Source organism: Cynocephalus volans, chromosome 6 (genome assembly GCF_027409185.1).
Source record: "Cynocephalus volans isolate mCynVol1 chromosome 6, mCynVol1.pri, whole genome shotgun sequence".
Lineage (NCBI taxonomy): Eukaryota > Metazoa > Chordata > Mammalia > Dermoptera > Cynocephalidae > Cynocephalus > Cynocephalus volans.
The window spans coordinates 34,909,402-34,931,836 of record NC_084465.1 but is presented as its reverse complement, the minus strand read 5'-3'; the positions used below and the strand labels follow the sequence as shown (position 1 = coordinate 34,931,836).

At 36.7% G+C, this 22,435-nt stretch overlaps 1 protein-coding gene across 1 annotated transcript in view; it reads left to right on the top strand.

The window, feature by feature from the left end:
- KCND2 (potassium voltage-gated channel subfamily D member 2) overlaps window positions 1-22,435 on the top strand; it is a 485,570-nt gene that overhangs the window by 457,419 nt on the left and 5,716 nt on the right. Inside the window, exons 2-3 of the mRNA XM_063100813.1 lie at window positions 13,261-13,423; window positions 22,178-22,273. Coding sequence (XP_062956883.1) covers window positions 13,261-13,423; window positions 22,178-22,273 — 259 coding nt within the window. The remainder of the gene's footprint in view (window positions 1-13,260; window positions 13,424-22,177; window positions 22,274-22,435) is intronic.

The following is a 22,435-nucleotide window of genomic DNA, read 5'->3' as shown; positions in this document are numbered from 1 at the left end:
AGGACAGTAATGGTAAAGAAGTGGATGAACTAGGATATAGAGGTTCCTCTTTTCTCTTTCCCAGAAGGTGCATTTTCTAAAGTCAAGAGGCATGAAATGTTTGAAGAAATATGTTGAACAATATTGAAGTAAGTTTTTGTTGAATAGTTTTCAACTCTTCTAGAAGAAACAGCACTGAACCTTTCCAGAGTTGATTACACAAAGAATGGTTCCTTTGAGCAAGCATTTGGCAAACTACTGCTGCCCATCCCCTGTGTTTGCACTGATTGCAAGCTTAGAAGAGTTTACATGTTTAAGTGGTTAGAAAAAAGTCAAAAGAAAATAATATTTCCAGACATATAAAATTAATATAAAATTCAAATTTCAGTGTCCACACATAAAATTTTATTGGATTACAACACCTCCTTTCATATATGGATTATCTATGGTTGTTTTTGTACTCCAATAAAGTTGAGTAGTTGTGACAGGAGCAGTATGTCCTGCAAAGCCTAAAATATTTACCATCTTGCCCTTTACAAAATGAGTGCTCTTAAATAAGTATATTAGGGAGAACATAGGCAACCTAATAAATTATTTACATCTCATTTAAAAAATATTTCAGAAACAACTGAGAATAAGAAATAGAAATTCACTTAGGCTTGAAGAGTGTGAGCCATGGGGGCAATCCTCTTTTGGGTGAATAGTAGAGGTGTAAATGAAATAATTAACAACTGTTTCCAGCAGACATTAGATTTATATTTATATTTATATTTATATTTATATTTATATTTATATTTATATTTATATTTATAAATCCACTAGCAATATTTCACGGAATGCATTTCTGCTGTTTCAAGTTTTAGTCTCGTTTTCTGTGATGAAAATCAACCACCAGTGATCCCATAGTGACTCCTCACAGAGGTTAGTGAAGTGGCAAAAATCCCAACAGGCTTTACCCTACAACTGTAAATAAACCATTATCATAACCCCTCATTAGTGGTAGAAACATAAAGTTGTCAAATTTTAAAAGAGTATTCTAGCCATTCATGTTAATGACACCTATAATGTTCTTTCTTGTTTTTAATTTAAAGCACACGTCATATATTTCCATTTTATTGCCGAAACTCTCATTCGCAATCTTATATTCTCCTTTAAACATAAGATTTTTTTAAATTTAAATTTATAACTAGCAGCCAGACTCTGACATATTTAGCGATAGACTTTCATTACTATAATAAAAAACAACAACAAAAATACCAAGAACCAAAACAAAAACTCCTACAACAGAAAGACTCATAAGGAGCTAAACTAATTGTGGAACTGTATTCATTTTTAAAGGCAACTTGGTTTTACATATATTCACCTGCCATTAAAATATGGCTTTAATTTATTACTGATGGCATTCTCAATGATCTGTTGAAGGATTCAACTCTGAAATGATTTATTCTGATTAAAAGCTTCTTGCCAACACTTAGTCATCATGAGGTGTGGAAGCCCCAGGGACCAGCTTTCATTACACATTGTGCCCATTTTATACAAGTAGAACATTTTACAATCATCAGATCTAATTTATATCTTTATAATGTTGTTTCGTGTTGAGTATTTTTTCCCCTCACTCTGTCATATATTTTGCTTCTTTAGCTTGTTCTCAATTTACAATGAACTAAAATGCACATGTTTGGCAGAAACTGAAAGGCCTGAAGCGTGACCTAGAAGAAGGTCCAATCTAACCTTAGTTCTTAAGGTAGAAAGACTGATTCGCTTGTGATTGTTCAAAAAACATGGTGACATGACACACGGCACTGCTACCTAGAGAGGTCCTGTCAGTCTCATTACTGGGATTGTAATTCTAGTAACGTAATTTTTCTGCTTTTAGCGGGAGGGCTGAAGACAACAAAATAACAGCTCTGCATCTGGGTCATAACATCTTGGAAACAGAATGGACCTTAGCAGTGAGCTGTGGTGTGATGGGCAGAGCACAACTTTAGGGGAAAAAAGCCCTGGGTCCCAGTTTGGTTTTGCCTCTTGTCAGCTATCCAAATGCCACAGGATGCATTTCCCAGGCTGTCTTTTCATCTGGTTTTCTGCCAGTTCTGCCCATGGAAAGAAAGCATTGCCAGGAGATTGAAAGGGGGCTGCAGGGGGAGCCTCGCGTATTGCTCCTCTTCCTTTGTATTTTCTAAGAATTTGTAGTGGCTCTAGTTCCTTCCTTAGGAAAGGCCTGGTAAGGATCCAGCTTCCACAGAGACTCTGCCCTTGAGCTCAGAAGCTTGCTCCTCCCTGTGCTCTCCAGCCTCTTGCTGGTGGCAGCTCCTGCTGTTGCTGACTCCTTGGTCATCTCCAGGCTTCTCAGCACCTCCATCACCTTCATGATGAGAATTCCCTCCATTAAGCCCATTCTGTTGTAAATACTTGAAGTGGCTTCTGTTTTTCTACTTAGACCTTGAATGCAAACAATACTATTTTAAAAGCATAAGGTATTATGCTTATAATCTGACCTCATTTCCAGAAAATTAAGTATGGAAAAGAACATACAAAGAGATGTAAGAAATTTTGCATTTAATGTGCTTGGAATGTTGGAAATGATCTGGAATTTTTTAAATTTTAATTTCTAGTTACAACGTATTTTCACGTAGTTTCTTCTTACTCTTTAAAATGAAACCTGAGGAAAATAAATTTTTTTACAGAAGGTTGGTTTATAGTTAAGAAGTGTACTTTTTTTAGTTGGCTTATGTTTAAGGAGGTATACTTTTTTGTTATATTAATATGTTTTAGTTTTGTATTTTTTTTAAACTAGATATACTCAGAATGCAACCACAGGAGTATTTTCACAGAATTCTGACCAAGTAGAACTATAGCAATAGAGACATGAATTTATTTAAGATCCTCTTTATGTATATTTTTTCTGGGTATGCACTAATTTACATAGTCAATAAGAAGAATGACCATTCAATCAGTGCTTTAATCTCTGAAGAAGAAAAAAAAAATGCATATAGTATATTCATTTAACTTCAGGACATAACTTTGACTCACACTGATCAGAATAGACCTGTTCTCCTAAAATACGTCTAATATAAACATAGGCCATTGGATTCGTACCAAAAACAGTTTGTTTAAGGATATAGAAACTTTTTAGGTTAAATTGAAGAGTAGAATTTTAGTGGAAATGCTGGGCTGTCTTTGGGAGGTTGAATCCACAGTTTCTCTGATCTTCCTTCCTTTTGTATTTAAATAGCTGTGACTGTTCACATGAAGCATTTTCGTATTAAATTACTTATGCTTAAAGAATGTTGGAATTTTTAGTAGGGAAAATGTCCCTGGTCAGTGACTAGGCAGAGTGATGCACAGACGAGGAAAGACTGGGGCAGGCCTGTGACCTGGCTGTATGACTTGTGAGAAAGGGCTCTGTGGCGGTGGCCTCCAAACTGGACACATGCCTCCACTGCAGGATGGCAGCAGCCCTGTCCAGGTGGTCAGCTGAGTGAGGGATGCCAGGTATTTCATGGGACTGCGATCACATTGTGTCAGGTATCTGGGAGCAGGAATAACATGGGCATGGCCAGATCTGCCAGGAGGGACACAATATGTGTTTATAGCACTATCATCTCAGTCAGACACTGTCACTGCCAAAGTAGAGCCTAATTTTCTGCCCCAGTAGAGAGCCAAGTCTTATCTCCCAGGCAGTTAAGAGTGTTATGCATTCTGTTCTGTAATACTTAAGAAGTAGACAATAGGTGGCAACATTATCAGGCCTTCCTGGGCAGAATTAGAAATAAGAGATGTGTTAGGTCATTACTGCATAATCCATAAGTAATTTTAAAAAGTACAGTCAAAAATAAAATAGGCAAATACTTACACACAACTTAGAGGTGTCGTGAGGCCTATAATAGCTAATAGGTTTTAGACTGTGTAAACTCAGGTGAGAAAAAATACAAACATTAACAATAAACAGCTTCCCTTCTTGCTTTCAAGCTGCCTAACTGCATTCTCCTCTAAGGCTGAGGCTGCAGACATAAACCTTGGGACCAGCTCCTCCTCCTTCCCATAGCAAAGGCACTTAGGAGTCTTTGAATGGGTTGTAAGCAGTGAACAGTTTCAGTGGCGTCAGCAGGTGAGAAAGGCTGCTGGTTATAAGGAAACAGATTTATGAGCAGCACTGTCGTGATGGAATAGGGATATGTCTTCTTGGGTGACAGCCCGTAGGGCAGCAGCAGTGGCTGGCACTACGTGCAGTGGGGACTTTCATCCAATGGAGTTACCTTTCAAAGACCAGGAAGAGACTGGAGCAACAGCAGGAAATAACTGAAGAAAGTCCCCAGTGTGAAAGCAGCCTGGAGAGTGCTGAAGATGAAACCCCATGGGGGTGCAAAACCAAAATATGCATCCTATGGAAGCTGGTGCCATCAGCCCAAAGCCAAAACGACCGGGCGTTCTCTGGCACCCTGATTTGCTGGATGGATTAATTTTCTTCTGATGAAAGACAAGAATACCTCCTTCAGTGTACTCCCAGGGTTAAACAGAGAGGGATTTGTTGAGAAAAATGAATACTGCACAATGCAATTTTCCATGAATTGCTAGTGCTCACTACCGAAGTTTAGTAGCATCTGTGAGAAGAATAGAGAGGTGTGGAAAATCTCAGCCATTTCCCAGGATGATATGAGAGATTCAGAGAACAAGGAGGCAGTATTTATTCAAACTGGGCATTTCATATTGCAAAATATGCCAAGTTTGGAGTCATTTGTGCTTCAAAATTTTGGCCAGATTCATATTTGTTAAGCATATGACAATGGAAAATAGGTACAAACTGGAAAAGTGTCAGGTCTCTCTACTGTTTTTGTTTAAAATCTAGGTTAAAAATTATTTCTGTGAGTCTAAAAAGTAAGATTCATTAACAGTATAGAAACAGGTTATGCTGGCATTTCATGTAAGTACTTGGAGAGGAATTTAGAAAACTTAAAGTGATGAGATGGTGGTGGGCCTGGGGAAAAAATAAGAAATCTGGTTGAGAGAAAAAGAGCAGTAGACCTGTATCACCCCCACTCCCTCCCATATTTATTGTTTACCATCAGACCTTTGCCTGGAGGATTTATTTAAGCAGTAAACATTTATCGAGTTCCAACTATTTGCTCAGTACTGGACAGGGTCTGTGCTAGGTTTATACTGATGACATGATCCTTGACCTTATGGGCCTCATGACTTAGTGAGAGAAGACAGACCTATAAAAAACTAATTGTACTCTACTAGTTGCAAGCAGCATTGGAGGCATAGATATGGAACAATGGATACTGTTATTGGATAGAGATAAAATAGTCAAGAAGTTTTTTAAATAAGAACTGATGTCTGAGCTTTATTAATGTACTTTGGAGTCTCCCCAAAAGATGTATGTAGTGGGAGTGCAAAGAGGAATATTCCAGAAAGAACAGTCTTACAAAGGCATAGAAGAATGGAAGGACCTAATACATTCCAGTGATAGAAAGTTATTTGTTTCAATTAGGATATAGGATATGTGTGGGTGAGCAGAGAAGTGGAGGTGGCCGAGTCATGAAGAGCTGTGTCTATCCCGCTAAGGAACTTGACCTTTTTCTTGCAGGTAACGGAGGCCCAATGAAGGCTTTTATGCAGGAGAATGATGCGATCAGACTCAAAGACATGAGTGTGGAAAGATAGCTCAAGGCAACGTAGACTAGGAACCCAAAGGAGAGAAAAAGATTTCCAGTGACCCTACAGCTGGGAAAGTCACTCCCTAATGTTTTTGTTTGTTTGTTTGTTTTTAATGTGTGCCTCACAATAATCAATTGCACATATATTTCCATAACTTTTCAAAAAATGAAGACTGAAGTGTTAAAAAATATGGGCTCTGAAAAGCATACTTTGAAAATAAGAAAACATTCTTTAAAGGAGGCTATAAAGTCTTTTACTGATGGCATTCATTTAGGTAAAAAACATTTCATTAGGATGCTAGGTCTTAATCATATGTTCCATTTATATCCTTTAAAGCTTTCACTTAATCATAGAATAGGCTAAAAGCAAGAGAAAAAAAATAGGAGACAGGAAAGAAATTGTCTTTTAAAAAGGCACAAGCTAAATGAACACAGTCAGTAAGCACTACTGAAATCTAATGTTGAGGGCTTAGTGTATAATCGTGGAGTAGACGTGCTAAAAGCATCTTAGTACTTTGCTTGATTTTCCCCCTTTCTGTATACAAACCTAATCCTTTAATTTCCCCTAATTTTCACACTAAGGGTCCTGCTTTAGGGCTTCTTGTTTAAAATTATGCTTTAGTGATATCTCACATTACAGAAAATTATTCTCCTAAAAGAAACACAAAATGTTGTCAGAATTGTTTTGCATCTTTTTGGAAACACTTTGAAAATAGATAATCTATGAAACTGGTGGGATTTTCTCCCGTTCAACTATTTCCAGAGGAATAAGATGCCCAAAATATATCCTAAATTTTGAATGTGTGTAGGCAAAGATAAGGCATCAGTACAGGCAATTTACTGGAAATACTTTTCTCGTTCTCAGCTTATGAAAATCAGAAAAGACTTGGTTTGTTTCCCAACTTTCGTTTAGGTTTTTATGCCCCCTAGTGGGCATTTGGTGTTTCTGCAGTTGTAAAATAATGCTGATCTTTTTACTGCATTTCCTTTGTGCAGTGTGAGTTCAGACTCTTCACATGGACAATATATGGCATTGATAATCCCCTAAGTATTAAAATCAGAAGTTTTAAACATTATTTGGGTCATAACACTTTTAAGAATTTAATAAAAACTGTGAAAACTCTTTTCAGGAAAATGCATATGCAAACACACGACATCATGGAGTTTCCTGACCCACTTGAATTTTATCCAGACATTCCTTGAGAGTCTATGGACTCCCAGCTAAAAATCCCTAATTAGGGTGAGGAATCTTCTGGCTTCTCCTTTCGTTTCTAGATCTTAAGTAAGATTATTAGTGTTGCAAACAGTGTGAAAAGGGTTTTTTTTTTTTTGTTTTGGGGTCTTGTTTTTATTTTTGTTTTTGTTTTTAAATATACTATTAAAAGAATGGTAGCTCCTTATTTGGCTGACGCAGGAGATAACACAGAATATTTTAGGTAAGTATATATGTGAAGTAATCCAAAAAACATTCTCATGCTTTTCAACGGAGCAAAGATAGTATAGTGATTGATCATGCAGACAGGAGAGGCAGAAACAAAATCAAGGCAGCTTTTTAGGCAAACACTTACTTTAAAATGTCAAAGAGAAATCTGTCTATTGTCGAAGTAATATCAGGCCCCCTCTGGCAAACAAGTTCTGTGCCACACAAGCAGGTGTTAGCAACACTAAAAAAAGAGAGAGAAGTAGTTTGCTATTTGCAAACATTGCAACTACTATAAAAATTATCCATCAAACTGTGATCCTTCTAAAATACCAAGCTGATGGCAGAAAATCCATGAATAACATAGCTGCTGAGATCCTAAGGGGTAGAATTATTAGTTAAGAAGTGATCCAGCTTCCAGGTCAGAAGAAATTGTTTCTTAGACCTCTCGGGCTAACACTCAGGTCAAGGAGAAAAAATCAAACACAAAATCAATAATTAAAGTACATACACACACATAAGTAGCTAATGGCTTTCACCAGGGTATTATACATATCACTTACTTTCATCTAACTTTTTAAAGGATATCTATTTTTCTAATACTTACACTCTCAAATACTGATTCATGTCCATATGAAGTTGTTCTTATTTTAATTGTTGTAGTTGAAATACAGTATTTGTTGAACCAGCACCTGCCCTCTACAAAAGACAGGATGCTCCCGGACTTCTGTGCACCTGCACAGTATCCCTCATTCTATTCCTCATCCCTAGCAATTTACAACTTTTCATTGTAAAAAAGAAGAAACGAGCATGAGAGATTGAGTTACAGTATGCATTGAGGTTTATTTTAAAATCAGCATTTTCTTATTATATGAGGATCTTTTCTATTTTATGATTGTTTATAAATTACATGATTTTTGTTTTCTCTCTTAATATCCATGGGGGATAGTTTCACAGATGGAAAGTCACGCATTAGCTGGGGAGATGTGCCTTATATGACATTTCTCCTTTATCAAGTGAACCGACATTTATACTCTTCAAATAAAAAGGGAAGAAAATAGAAACTATATGAATAGGACCAGGAAGCTAACACTATTGTGTCCAATGACTGAGTAAGAAAATTCAAGGGAATATTTCTCCATTTGAAACCTCTAGACAGCCATTCTCTAGCCACATGATTTATAAAGAAAAGATTAAGTAGATATTAGTAAAATTTGGTCAATGATGTATTATGTTTAAAATTATGCACACTTTCCAACCTATTTCAATATTACTATAGAAATTGGGAAGATGGATGGATGGATGAAGAGACAGATAAACAGAGATAGATTCATTCAAGTTATTTGCTTGAATTAACTAGATTTAACCACTTCTTGACATTCAGTAAGTAGAGTTCATGAAAGAATTCAAGGACTTTGCATGAAAATTTTGGATAATATTTGAGATTAAAATTTTCAATAAACAAAAATTAAGTCTCTTCTGAGCAATTGGTCCTCCACCCAATATGATCTTTAACATATGGCAAAAGATGTAATTTCAGCTAAGTATTTTAGGGCAGTATTTGCAAATTTAAAATTAACATTTTTATGCAGAAGACATCTCCATATTGTATATAACTGATGTCGGGAGGAAAGTTCTGGAAGATAGATGCCCAGGGTAAAAAAGGAGGAGAAGGAAACAGATGGTTTTGCTAAAAGGGTGGATGTAGGAGGAAGAGGGAGAACTTAAAAGGAGAATGCGGAAAGTAGAAGGAGTATGGGGTATGGGGAAAAGCTTCCTTTCAGTTAACAAAGTTCAAATCACTGCATTAGGTTAAAAAAAAAGAAAAGAAAAAAATTGTAGTTATTCTCTCGTATTATGGCACCTTCTCCCCTGTTTTCTTTGATTTTTTTTTTTTTTTTTTTTTTTTAGAATTTAATATTTATCTTATTTTACCTTAGAGGCTTCTTGTAGTCTTTTAATCAATTTTATTAAATAGAGAAAAAAATGTCTGTAAGAAAGCAAACACCAGATCTATGCAATGTTTTAGTGTAACTCCTTTTGGGGAATGGATTTTTGAAAATTGGAGACATAATATTAAATTCTGAAGAAAAACAAAGAATAGAATGTATAATACTATTGGACTTAGCATAAATTTAAGAAGTCAGGAAAAAATGAGATGTGTTTTTATATTGAATATGAAGAATAAAGTACCAAAAGGTAACCAAATTGCCTAGGATGGATAGAAATAATCATTAAAAGATGGCAGTATTTTAGGAGCCCTTAAATTTTAAATGATCATCCAGCCACAGTACGTGTCACATCTCATTAAAAAGCTTTCAATTCTAAGCCTTTTCTCCACTGAGTTTCAGAAAGATATGATTCCTGAGGTGCACAATGCTATTTTGCTTCTTGCTATGAGTTAGAATACTAGTTAAAAGATCTTTTGTTAAACAAAGGAAAGCAGCTGGTTTCATCAGAAAGAGATTTCCTATCCCCAGTAGGTCCTATGTCCAATTACAAGTTTGCAGATAAAAATTATTCATTTCCATTTTTCCAGGTCATTCTTAAATGAGAAGAGAAACAAAACGGATAAATATAAGAACAGACATAAATCATACTATGTATTTTTTTAGTATTCTCCAACATATTCAAACTACTGACATATGCTCAAAATATTGTAAATATCAAGAGCAGTCTAACCGTAAACAGTCAGGAGAGCAGGGAGAGGAACAGAAAGGGTAACCTATAGAATACCAAGGCGTGTGTGGAAGGAGGCAGCTCGAGCTCCTTGGGAATCAGCCATGGGCTTGGGCTGCCCTCCCATGAATAATCACAGACAACCTGTGCTATCTTGGCATCCCTGCCTGTTCTTTCACCACCTCCCTCTGCCTTACCTCACAACAGCAGAGCCCTGGGGACCACCCTAGTTGGCCATAACATGGGAAAGCTCTGTCTCTCTACCTGAAGGTAAAAAGATTAGAGAAGATGCACCCACCAATGGACACTTCATTCCTCCCTGCTCTTCCCAACATCTCTGCAGTCCTGCCCAGTCATCGCAAATGCTCACCTACGCTTTCTAATTGTGAAGAGATTTTGGATTACAAAACAAATATAGTGGAGGTAAATAATAAATATTACCTTTTATTTGATGCAGATTAGCATAGCTTTATGACATTAAACCGTCCCTACAGATCTGCCATCTCTTTTCCCTTATGGATTCTTCTAGACAGTGAATTTGCTGCCTGGTCCATCTCTTTACTTTTCTGTGATTTATCTAATAATGACAAGTATGCTGGGCTTGCCTATGACATAGTGAGCCTAGAATACAAAATGTAGTTAATAAGTACTAATTTTTAAAAATCTCTCAGAGAGAGGCAGGAGAAACTATGTGATGGATTCGTTTAGTTCCTTTATTTTATATATTTATATTTTTAATTATGTGGAGTCAATGCTTGCCTTTTCTGGCCATAACAAATAATTGAGTTTTATTTACTTCCTCTTCTGAGAAATATTTTCTAGACCATAATCAGTAGGCTTTAAAATCAAATCCCATTTTTCAAAGCTGTGTGCATGTGTGTGTACATGTGCATGTTTTAGCTTTCCATGGTGCCTACAGCATAATCATTGCAAAGGGAAAAAAGATGTTTATAAAATATGGCCGGGCACTCAGCGTGAACTGTAGCAGATACAGAAATTGGCTCATGTGCACACAGCATTATACAAAAAGGAGTTGACCTTCCAGTCCCACTGATATATCTCTATAGTAAGAATGTCCTCGAGCCTTTTTTGCTCATCTTCTAAGTTCCTTTAACTTTGACTGTTTCTTCACTAACATAATCATTAGATTATGATTTAGCTTCCCAGATGGACTGCAGAAAGATATCCCATTTCATATGGACACAGCATCCAGTTCTTGGGTTATTACTACTTTTTTTTTTTTACTATAAATGAATACTGTCATTCTGATGCCACAATCTTGTGGGAAGTTTAGTTACAGTGAATTAGCTAACTGCTGATCACCCACGAATACCAAGAAGAATGAGTAATGGGGCCTTCCAAGCAGAGGACCAGAGCCCCAAATGGGATCACCAAATGTGGTGCTAGTCAGTATCGCCTTTGCACTTTCACCAGCCTTCCCTCCGCCAATTCCTCTCCAGCTTTCATATGTGCAGTGATGCACAAATGTTCTCCCACAAGAACAAAGTTAATCAGAGTGATAATTTCCTAGGCCACCTCTCAAGCTATAATGTATCTCCCAGTTCTCTTAAACCCCTTGAGTGTGGACTCAATACCTGAGTTTCTCTGAGCCCTGTTTCTAAGGACCACCCCAGAGGCCTGAAGTGAGCAGGGAGTAGTTGGAGCTCTGTCTACAGTCAGGTAACTTCTTTCTATGATCGAAAGGCCCCTTCCCCAGGAATGAACCCTTAGACAAACTCTGTATCAGTAAAGAAGAGAAAATGTATTCGTTCAACTAATATGTAATAAGAGCCTGCTTTATGCCACTGAGACGCAAAGTAGAACAGCTCCTGCTTTATCAAGTGTATATTCTAATGTCAGTAGGATGGATGAAGAGTCAAAAATAAATTAATAAATAAGTCTATCATGTTCATAAGTACTGTGAAGGTAATCAAATGGAAAAATGTTACAGAGAATGATTAAGGGAGAGAATAAGACTCCTGTGGATACAATGGCTAAAAAATAGCTTCTGGGATGAAGAAGTTTAAGTGGCAACCTGAGTAATGGTGATCTGGATACTGCACATGCAACAGAAAGCCAGATGGCCAACGTGACCAGAGAACGGTGAACTTGGGGGAAGGTGGTGTGAAATATAGGCAGGAACTAAGTGATGTCGGTCCTTGGAGACAACAGTAAGGAGTTCAGATTTATTTTAGCTTCAAGTCTATTAAAGGGTTTAAGCAAAGTAGCAATGGTCTAATCTCCATTTTTAAAACCACAACTCTGGCTGCTATGTTGGCACAAATGGTAGAGTGGTAGATGGAAAGAGAGTTTGGGTAAGAAGCTACATCCATGGCTCTGGCAAGAAATGATGGTGGCTTGGTTTCTTATGGTAAGATGGAAGTTGAATAAAAAGACCCAAGTGGGAAATAATTTGGCTTGCTCAGAGACAACAAGACTAGCTGAAAGATGATATGTGGATATTGGGGTTTGGGGACTTGCTCTTTCAGTTTTGGTATGAGCAACAGGGTGGTTTGTGAGTGCATTTAATTATAGGTGGCAGACTTTGGGAGGAACAGATTTAGGGGGATCGAGGAAGCTAGGAAAATAAGTGCTCCATTTTGGCTAATTTAAGTTTTAATTGGCTCTTAGGCATCCAGGGATAGAAATAATCAGACTAAACCACTGAAGATGAGTCTTACTTTCAGGAGAGACATCAGGGCTCTCACTGTACGTTAGGTATTGGCTGCATATAGTTTTAAGCTATGGGACTGGTTGAAATCACATAGTAAGAGGGATTATGTAGAGAAGATACGAGGACTCAAGACTGAGCTGTGAATTTGAAATCAGAGAAGGGGAAAGGAGCCAGAAAAGATGAAGGAGAATCAGCAACCAATGAGGTAGAAAGACAACTAAGGGAAATTTCTAATTACTAAAGCCAAGAACGAAAAGTGTTTCAAGGAGAGAACAGTCAACTAATCAGATATAAATGGGAGATTGAGTCAGATTATCATGGAGAAATGACCATTGGATTTCACAAGCGAAGGTTAATGGGAACCTTGAAACATTTATTTTTCAGGTGACTATACTGATGAAAAGAATGTGATGTACTGCTTTTTCTACTTAAATTTCATAACCAATCCAATGTTGAAAAAAATTAAGTGGAAAAGTGTGTTATCTAGACTATAAATTTCAGTATAGAAATATTGACTGTTAAGTAAATGTAAAGAACTGTGCACTATTACATAAAGGACAAATTGAAGAGCTATCATTACATCATCTGGCTTAAAATATTTTCCAAAGATATTTCTAAATGTTAGAATCATGTTTCACAAGGTCGAAAGATAACTTTTATATTTAGGTGTTCCTTTTATGTTCAGATGTTTCTGGCTTACAAAAGTCTGCAGCCATGTATCTTATAGTCATGAAGGAGAAACAGATACATCCATAAATTTATTTAACTTCAAGCAAAAAAAAAATACTTGCAACAGGTGGAAAAGTCTTTCTGTAACTTACAACAATGTATTTTTTTCTCTAACCCAGGTATGGTGACATGGTACCCAAAACCATAGCAGGAAAGATTTTTGGGTCCATCTGTTCGCTGAGTGGGGTCTTGGTCATTGCTCTACCTGTTCCAGTGATTGTATCCAACTTCAGTCGAATCTACCACCAAAACCAACGAGCAGACAAACGAAGGGCACAAAAGGTATGTATTCAGCTTTGTGCAACCATGATTTAGTGCCCCCAACTTTTAATAGTGAGCTTTAAAAATCCCTTACTGGCTATTCAGTGCTCTGGATTTGTTCAGTAGTCGCCTTAGTCAAGACCAGATAGATTATTCTACACTATAAAGGAACTCAACATGTCAGTGGCTTGAAACAACAACAAATATTTTTCGATCACGCCACAGGTCCATTACTGATCCAGATATGGAAGCTTCATCTTGACAATGTACTTCTGCAATTATTTAAGCAGGGGTAAAGGACATGAAGCATCACACACTGCTTCCTGGAAGTGGCCTGAGTCATTTCCATCTCTATTGCATTAGCAAAGAAAGTCATATAGCCATATCTAACTTCAAAATGTGCAGGGGAATACAATCCTACTACAAGTCAGAGACAGAAAGTAAGAAATATTTGATGAACGGCACTAATGACAGCAATAAAATCAAAGACAAAATCTTGCCAAATTTTATTAAAATCATATTTCTAAATCTGATTCATTTAGTCTCTGTTCATCAGTAATCAAGCTGATTCCAGTAGATGAAAATTATTAAAAGACAACAAAATGTGTCTCAGATATTTTAAATAGTTGACACAGGAATTAGGAGAAATGTGATCATTCCTAGCTAAGTTTTATTCCTGGCCCAGCAGTTTGCTGTTTCTCTGAACTTCACATCAGTTAATTAATTATTCTAAGAATAAACACAGTGCATATTCATATGTCAAATGGTGGAAACAGTAAGATGAAGATTATATGCAAATGCATATAAATCTATATAAACACATCACAATATAAACACTATTTAATGTTTACTGATGGTTTACTATATGGCAGGCATTGGTCTAATGTTTTTCAAAAAATAACTCATATAATCTTCACAACAACTCTACAAGTTAGTTACCATTATTATCCCCATTTTATAGATGGGAATCCTAAAGTACCCAGAAATAGAGCAATTCTAAGGTCACATACTTAATAAGTTGGAGCGCCACCATTCAATCCGAGTCAGTCTGGCTCCCAGGTTCATACACTAAACGCTATGATACTGTATCTCCAAAAAACTCAAAAAAAACTGATTGTTAGCACATTTCTTTTCCCCATTCTTTGTCAAAGTCACTTTGAAAGACAGGGCCCTTGCTGCTTAGAAATAATCTTGGACATCTCTTTTGTAGTTTCCCCAGGGCTTACAATGCTGTGTTTCCAGTATTCTTCATGGTCATTATGTCTGCTCTTTAAAGATGAATTTATTATTTTTTTAAATATCCAAAAACCATTTATAACCATGACTAAAGTGGATGCACAATCTGTGGTATAACTATAAAGTCTCATGACAGATTTTGGTGCAGTTTGTTACTGGCTTTGTAGGTAATCCCAGAACAGGATTTTAAATATGCTTTTGAACAATGTCAACCTCTTTTGTGAAGTATAAAGTCACATAAAGTATCTCCTTAGAAAGTTAAGTTGATCTGTATGGTCACACAGCGTATTGTCCAGAGAACTTGTTCATATCCACTGTTGGAGATCCTCTTCCTTTAGCAAAGAAACATTCTTTTATCCTCCTAGTTGCTTGCTTTATGAAAGTCCCTATTTTTGGACAAATACCTACCCTTTAACTAATTATTACAGAGAAGAGTAATAGATCATCCATTAACACGAATATAGAGAACTGATAACCCAGTAAATAGGGGCGATTAGGAAAAGGCACCCTTGGGCAGCCCTAGTCTCATGCAGGGCACACCGTTGGCAAACAGAGATGGAGAGATTTCAGCCACTACTGGCCCCTCCACCAGGGACCTTCAAGCAGCACACCGTGGCTCTTCTCACACACTCCAATCCCTCTACTGGGCATACCTGCACATTGTCTAAAATAACAGAAATCCTACAAAAACTTAACTCCTTACCACTCATCCATCTCTATTCTGGAAATCCCTTCTTTAATATAAGAGCTACTCACATGAAAACGGCAGTAAGTACAAATTTAATTTTTCAAAATAACCGATCTCCGAAATATCTATATGTTTTCAAAGTTTATCACCTGCACTAAGCAACTCAATAAAGAAAATCTTAAAGTATTTTAGAAGCTGTATTAATCTGTTTTCTGTTTTCATTAAACCATTAACCATTAATCCACTCACGAGACCATGGTTCTCACAATTCAATGACGTCTTAAAGGCCCCACCTTTCATGTACCACACTGGAAAGTAAGTCCCAACATGAACTTGGGGGAATATTCAGACCACAGCAGAAGTGTTTTGGCCTAAATAAATTTAGAAAGCAAAAATAAATAAATGCGATGTTATAAAAGTATACTAATTGAAAAGTATGTTTTACAAATGTTTTTTGATATCTTCAAAATATCTGCTGTATTCTAAGTTCTGCCATAACGAAATGAATTATGCATATTACTAGAAGAATTGACTGAATAAAGCCCAATAAAATAACATAATATAATATGTCCAGTAAAATATTCTGTGACCAGTAAACTGAACATAAGCATCTAAGAAAGAACAGTAGATATGGAACTAAGTAAGTTACCAAAAGATATTTTCTACTTTCATTCCCAGGAGATTTTTTTAAAAAGCAGAACGTATACCCATTAAGCTAAGATAGTTTAGATTTTCAGAGACTGGGTAATTCGCCAAATGTTGAACTTATGCAAAAATAACCAGCTAATTCATTCAAGTAAGCAGTCCATTCAGTAAAAACATCAGTCAAGCTGACTGATAAAAGTAATATTACAAAATGGTTTTTTAGACCAGACTTTTTTGGTGTTTAGTCCAATTGCCAACTCCAAGCTCAAGCAAAAGCATGTAATATACATACACAATATACATTTGAGAAAATTCCCAATATCATTGTCAGGGATGGGTTCCTTCTTCTAGGCTCTCCCTGAAGCAGGTACTCTTTCTGCTTTTGCTATCCACACCTGCTCTTTAAAGGGAATATATCCTTTACCTCACTTCTATCAATCCTTGGTGAAGTCTTAACTAAACACTCACATGAGGATGAATATAAGCCTAATCTGTGACACCTCTCCCCCACTCTCACTATGGTGGTTGTATTTTAATAGATTTATTTATTTGTTTGTTTGTTTGTTTGTTTATTGGTATCTGGCCAGTATGAGGATTGAACCCTGCACCTTAGTGTCATCAGCACCACACTCTAACCAACTGAGCTAACCAGCATCCCCTTAATAGATTTATTTATTCTCTCAGTTATTCAATAAATATTTATTGAGCAGAAAGTAGTTGCCAAAATAAACCTAAATTGATGCAGGTGGCAAGGTTGATATTTTGAAGCAGGAGCAGACCCTGTTTTAAAATGTGAATCATACCACCTAATCATCTGCACACTCACAAGGCCAACCTGTGAGTAATTATCATATAATACTAGTAATTACAGTTATGATTTAATAATACTAATAGCAACAACAACAATCCTCTCCAGAGTTTCTAGAATGTCTCGGGTGCTTTGTATCTGTTATTTCTAACATTCACAATCAACTTGCAAGGAGGTGTATTATTTCCATAATATAGATGACCTGCACATGCTCACACAGCTATTGATTAAAGCTCAAGACAAGAAAGTTCTAGCATTATTTGAACTATGAATCTTTTAGGATTTTCCTGTAGGTAATTCTAAACACAGTGAGAAGTTTAGAATCAATAAACCAATGTACAGTGTAAGCAATTTTTTTTTACTTTTCACATGAAGATTTTGACATTGACACAGAAAGATGTTACCAATATTCAGTCTATGGTTTATCACACCGTCCTAGGGTGGTTCTCAAACTTTAGATTTGTTAGAATCATCTGGAAAGCTTGTTAAAAAAAATAGCTTGCTGAGCCCCACCTCCAAAGCATCTGATTCTGTGGTTTGGGGTTAAAGCCTGAAAATTTGCGTCTCTAACAAGTTCCCAGGTGATGCTGATAATGCTGGTCTGGGGACATTTAGAGAACCACTGCATAATGCATTCAGCAGTGTCCAAATCAAAGGAATGTTTACAGCATCTTAGAAGAATGCAAAGCCAAGAAATAACTTCTTGCTAGCACCTGAGAATGATCTCTTAGATTATCCACTATTAAGAACAAAATTACCCAGTTTCCAAGTCCTCCCAAGCGTGATTTTGTCTGATTCCCTCCTACATCCTCTTTCAGTTCTCACTTCTTCCCTCTTAGAGTCCTCTTATTGTCTTCCTATTGCTCAGCCCCTTCCACTGACCCAAATCCCAGCACTGTTTCTGCCCAACCCTGCCTTCTCCAAGAATAACCAAGCTCTAGGGCTGGAAATATTCCACTCTCTGCCACCAACTTCCTTCCCCCACCCCCCATTATTGTTTGACATTAACTTGTCTTATTTTTAGGGCATCTATTTTTTTTAGCAAATGGAAAAATTCCAAATAACTTCAGAAAATTTTAAAAGTTGATAGAGCTTAATATGCCACCTCCACCTGAGGCATTTTACTAAACTTTACTTGTAAGAAATAACTGTAAGTAAAATTTTCAGAATACGTGGTACAGGGAATATGTGGGCCTATATTTGAGGAATAAGGAACTGCCTCAGATTACCAAGGAGAGAAATCTTCTCTACCTCACTTTTAAGGCTTCCTAGGATACCTTTATTTTTCAAAACTATTGAAAACATTTTGTAATTTGGCAACAAGATGTTTCCATAACTTTCCTCGATCTACCTCATCCCTCATTTAGAAGATGGCTGGCCACTTAAGAAAAATCACTGTCTCACTGATGTTTGGCTTATAGATTTTTCTCTGACTGGCTCCCAAACTCAGTTCCAGAAAATACATTGTAAAGTTTACTTAATATCATTTTCTATAATTAAAAAACAGTCTACTTGCTAAAAACCATTGTGTTCCACTGCACACTAGCTTCTGAGTGCTCCACAATAATAGAGTTCCATATCAAATTCGGAAAATTGCACACTATGTCCCCCTGTTGTCCTCACCATGAGCATCCACAATATGATGTGTTGTGAGGAACCCAACAGCAAAAAATCCTGTTCAGCATCTCAGCATTGCCCAAACTTTTCTTGACCACAGAAACTGTTGTTTGCTTCTCTGCTTGGTTTGGATTTTACCTAGTACACTTATGAATGCCTTGGAACCCACTTTGAGATTAGGCAAAAACTGAAGTTATGAGAATTTGGATGCATAGGAAAAATTTGCTTATGAGAAATTTTTTCTCAAGCATCATCAGTATTTAAGGCAGATAAATAATTTGAAAATGGCTGCAAAGCTTTATGTATACTGACAATATAAATCTTCTTTTTCATTAAAATTTTGGAAGCCTCCTACTTTCCACATAGGCAAAGGTATTTACTGAAACCTTACTCTAATTTCCATAGTATTCGCTCATACTTCCCCACGCCAAGAAGTTCCTGCAGGGGTGGGGGTGGGCACTGGAAGGAATACATTCTCTCTTACCAGTAGATGGTTTTCTTTTGACTTCCCAATTGCAACAGAGTTGCCAAGATTGTCATACTGAGCAGGTCAGAAGTAAAGTGATTTTCTAACATATCTTTGTAATATAATTTCCCTCAATTACCTGCTGGAACCAGAAATGTAATCACAGGTCATAAAGGCTAGCATTCAGCAGACATTTGGTGTGGTGTTCCACAAGACCAATTAAACCAATTAACTCATACAGTATTGTAGTAAAGTGAAAGAAAAGTCATGATTGAAATTGAGATGGGAGGATCTTTTCCTAACACAGTACATGACTTAGCAAAAAGAGCTGTTCTGTCTCTAAAACAACTGCTTTTTCTGAAGCTAAGAAGTAGTTCCATAGTAGTGATTGCCACTGTATGTAGGTTTTCTACTATGAGAAATAGGTTTCATTTGCCTTTGCTGGACAGTATTTTTGGTTCATGTTTATGTCTCATTAGTGAAAAAAGTAGTATTTCTCAATGCTCCTGCTAAATACTTGGAGAATAACATAGAAGAGACTAGTAAATATGACATAGGCAATATTAATGCATATAGTAGTTGCAAAAGAAAGAAAGACAAGAACAAAGGAAGAAAAAAGAAACGGAGAAAGGAAAAAAGAGAGAAATGAGGTGGGGGGAGGGAGGAGGAGGTAGAAAGAGTAGATGGGAACCAAAAAAAAATACCAATTAATGTTCCAGGAGACCAAAGAGACTTTAGGACTGAAATTTCAACAATAAGCCCTTTTTAGAAACCAATGTAAGGTTTATTTCTGAATTATTAGGTCAATTCTAAGTCATTTCCAAATGTGCTTATCACTTGCCATCGTTTTATTGAGTCTGGCCTGAAATTCTGGCTCTGCTACGCAGCTTTTGAAGTAAAAAGTTCTCGACCTTTCAACTTCATTCTCTAACATTGTCTCAGTATTTTAAGTGATCTAAATATTATATTGCCAACAAAGGATGAAGTTTATCTATTTATCCCATCTGTATTAATCCGTTTTTGTATTGCTATAACAGAATTCCTCAGATTGGGTAATTTATAAAGAACAGAGGTTTATTTGCTTATGATTCTGGGACAGCTGCATCTGACATGGGCCTCAGGCTGCTTCTACTCAAGAAGGAAAGTGGCAGGCAGCCGGCGGGTACATGGTGAGAGGAAGCAAGGGGGGGGGGGGGTTCCAGGGTCTTTTTAACAACCAGCTCTTGTGGGAACTAATAGAGAGAGAACTCACTAGCTATCCCCCAACCCAGGGAGAGCATTAATCCATTCATGAGGAATCTGCCCCTGTGACTCAAACAGCTCCCAACACTGCCACATTGGGGATCAGATTTCCGCATGAGTTTTGGAGGGGACAAAACAGCCAATCTCTATCACCATCACTTATAAATATGATCTTTATACAACGTATTTTAACCTAGAATCAGCATACAGGAAGAAAAAATTTAGGGAAAAAGAGAGAAGGGGTGGAAAAGCCAGATGATGTCTTAATGCTCTTTTGAGTTTCAAATATCTCAAATGATGCTGGTGAAAGGGCATCTTGGTACAACTTTGGAGGGAAACTTGAAAAAAAGCATCAAACAAAACACACGTGTGTGCACACACGCACATACCCTTTGATCCAGGAATAATTCTGCTTCCAGAAATTTGCCTTGCAGATGAGCTCATCACAATGTTCAAGGCAGGCAGAATTGCTTGGTAGTAGCAAAAGATGCTGAAAAAATTAGTTGGTAGTTGTCCTGCTAAATCATAAATGATGCTTCATTCATACAGTGGAATATTATACATGCATAAAAATGAGGCAAATCTCTCTATGTATATATGGAAGGAGTTTCAAGATCTAGTTAATGAAAACAACGAAGTGCAGAAGAGTGTGAGGAGTATTCTGAGTAAAAATATATGTGTATATACATATGAATAGATATGCTTGCTTTTTTATACTTAGGAAATTTTGGACAGGATTCCCTAGAAATATTACCAGTGGTTGAATCTGAAGCATAGGAGGGGGATGGCTCCAGGGTCACAGAGTCTTACTTGTTTGCGTGCACTTTTAAAGTATTATAATTTTTGATATATATATACATATAAATATATATATACATATATACATATATACATATATATTCATTTTCTATTTTAAAAATCAAGATCATTTTAAAACTTGTATTAAAAGGAGCACTCCAGGGCTTGAGACTAAAGATAGTATCTATCTGGGTGGTTTAGAAAGGGAAAAGAAGGAGTCTTTATAAGGTAAGTTTACAAGAAACTTATCTGAGCCATCCCAGTGTTTTTTTGTTTTTTTTTTACTTATACTTGCTAGATACACACAATTCAAATAGAATGGTCACCAAAATAGTGCTCTTTGGGATGTGAATACCAGACTCATTCCAGAACAGTCTAAAGACAGATATACAATGGCAGTTATAACGTAGAATGGAATTCCAGAAATCCAGCTAAACAGCCAGTTTGCTCAGTGACAATTCCACTTTGATGATCTCATTGTAACTGTGCACATTAAATGACCACCCCAAACCCTCTAAATTGAAGGACATTCTCCATATAAAAAATGCTTTTAAAATTATAAATATTATAAATCTCTCTTGATAGGCTGACAGTGTTCTTCATTTCAACAAATCGAAGAGAGAAATAGAAATCTGATGAGCTTACAGTTGTGTGAACCTATGCCAACAGACAAAGAAGATGTATTCAGAGATTTTTTTTTTTAGGAAGTCGTGTTGTTTAGTATGGGGTCTACACTGGTTAATTTAACAGGATAAATGGCAAAAATAAAATTTTATTTTGGAGGATGCAGACACAGCTGAATAGTGGTTCTTTAAAGAAAGAAAGGCAATTGATTCCTGAAACTTAGTGACTAAATTTTAAAAGAACATTAGTTTAAATGAAAAGGAGTTGGCAGCTGGTTTGCTGGGCTAGTGGTCTTCCTTTAATTGTTTCTCAGTTTGGGATAAGTGAATGTATAAGTAAAGTAATACTGATATTTTTCTGTTGACCCAATTGAGAGAAACAATAGTGAAATAACTTGATCTTATTGTAAAGACTTATTTACAATTCTTAAATGCGTCACCCATTCCAGTGTAGTTAGTTGATGTCATTGATAAATGTTAACTAAAATAAAGAACTCAAAAAGGGATGAGGGTAATTTTCAATAGTCACATGTGAAAAACCGGCTTACTTTAAAAAATGTGTATGCTGACATTAGGATTATACAGGAGTTCATTCACTGTATCAAGAAAACAATTCATAAATATTAATGGGACATTCATTTTTCTCCTATAGAAAGCTAGACTGGCCAGGATCCGGGCAGCCAAAAGTGGAAGTGCAAACGCTTACATGCAAAGCAAACGGAATGGTTTACTCAGTAATCAACTGCAGGTATGTAAAGCTTGTGACCACGCCAGTCGTCGGGCTCTTTTACCAGCTGGTAATCCTGCCCTAACTGGGCCGATTGTCGAGCTAGGGCTGGGACTGGAGTCCACAGACCCCTCAAGCCTGTTCACAAGCCCTTCACACTCCAGGCTGGGTCACCAGACCCCT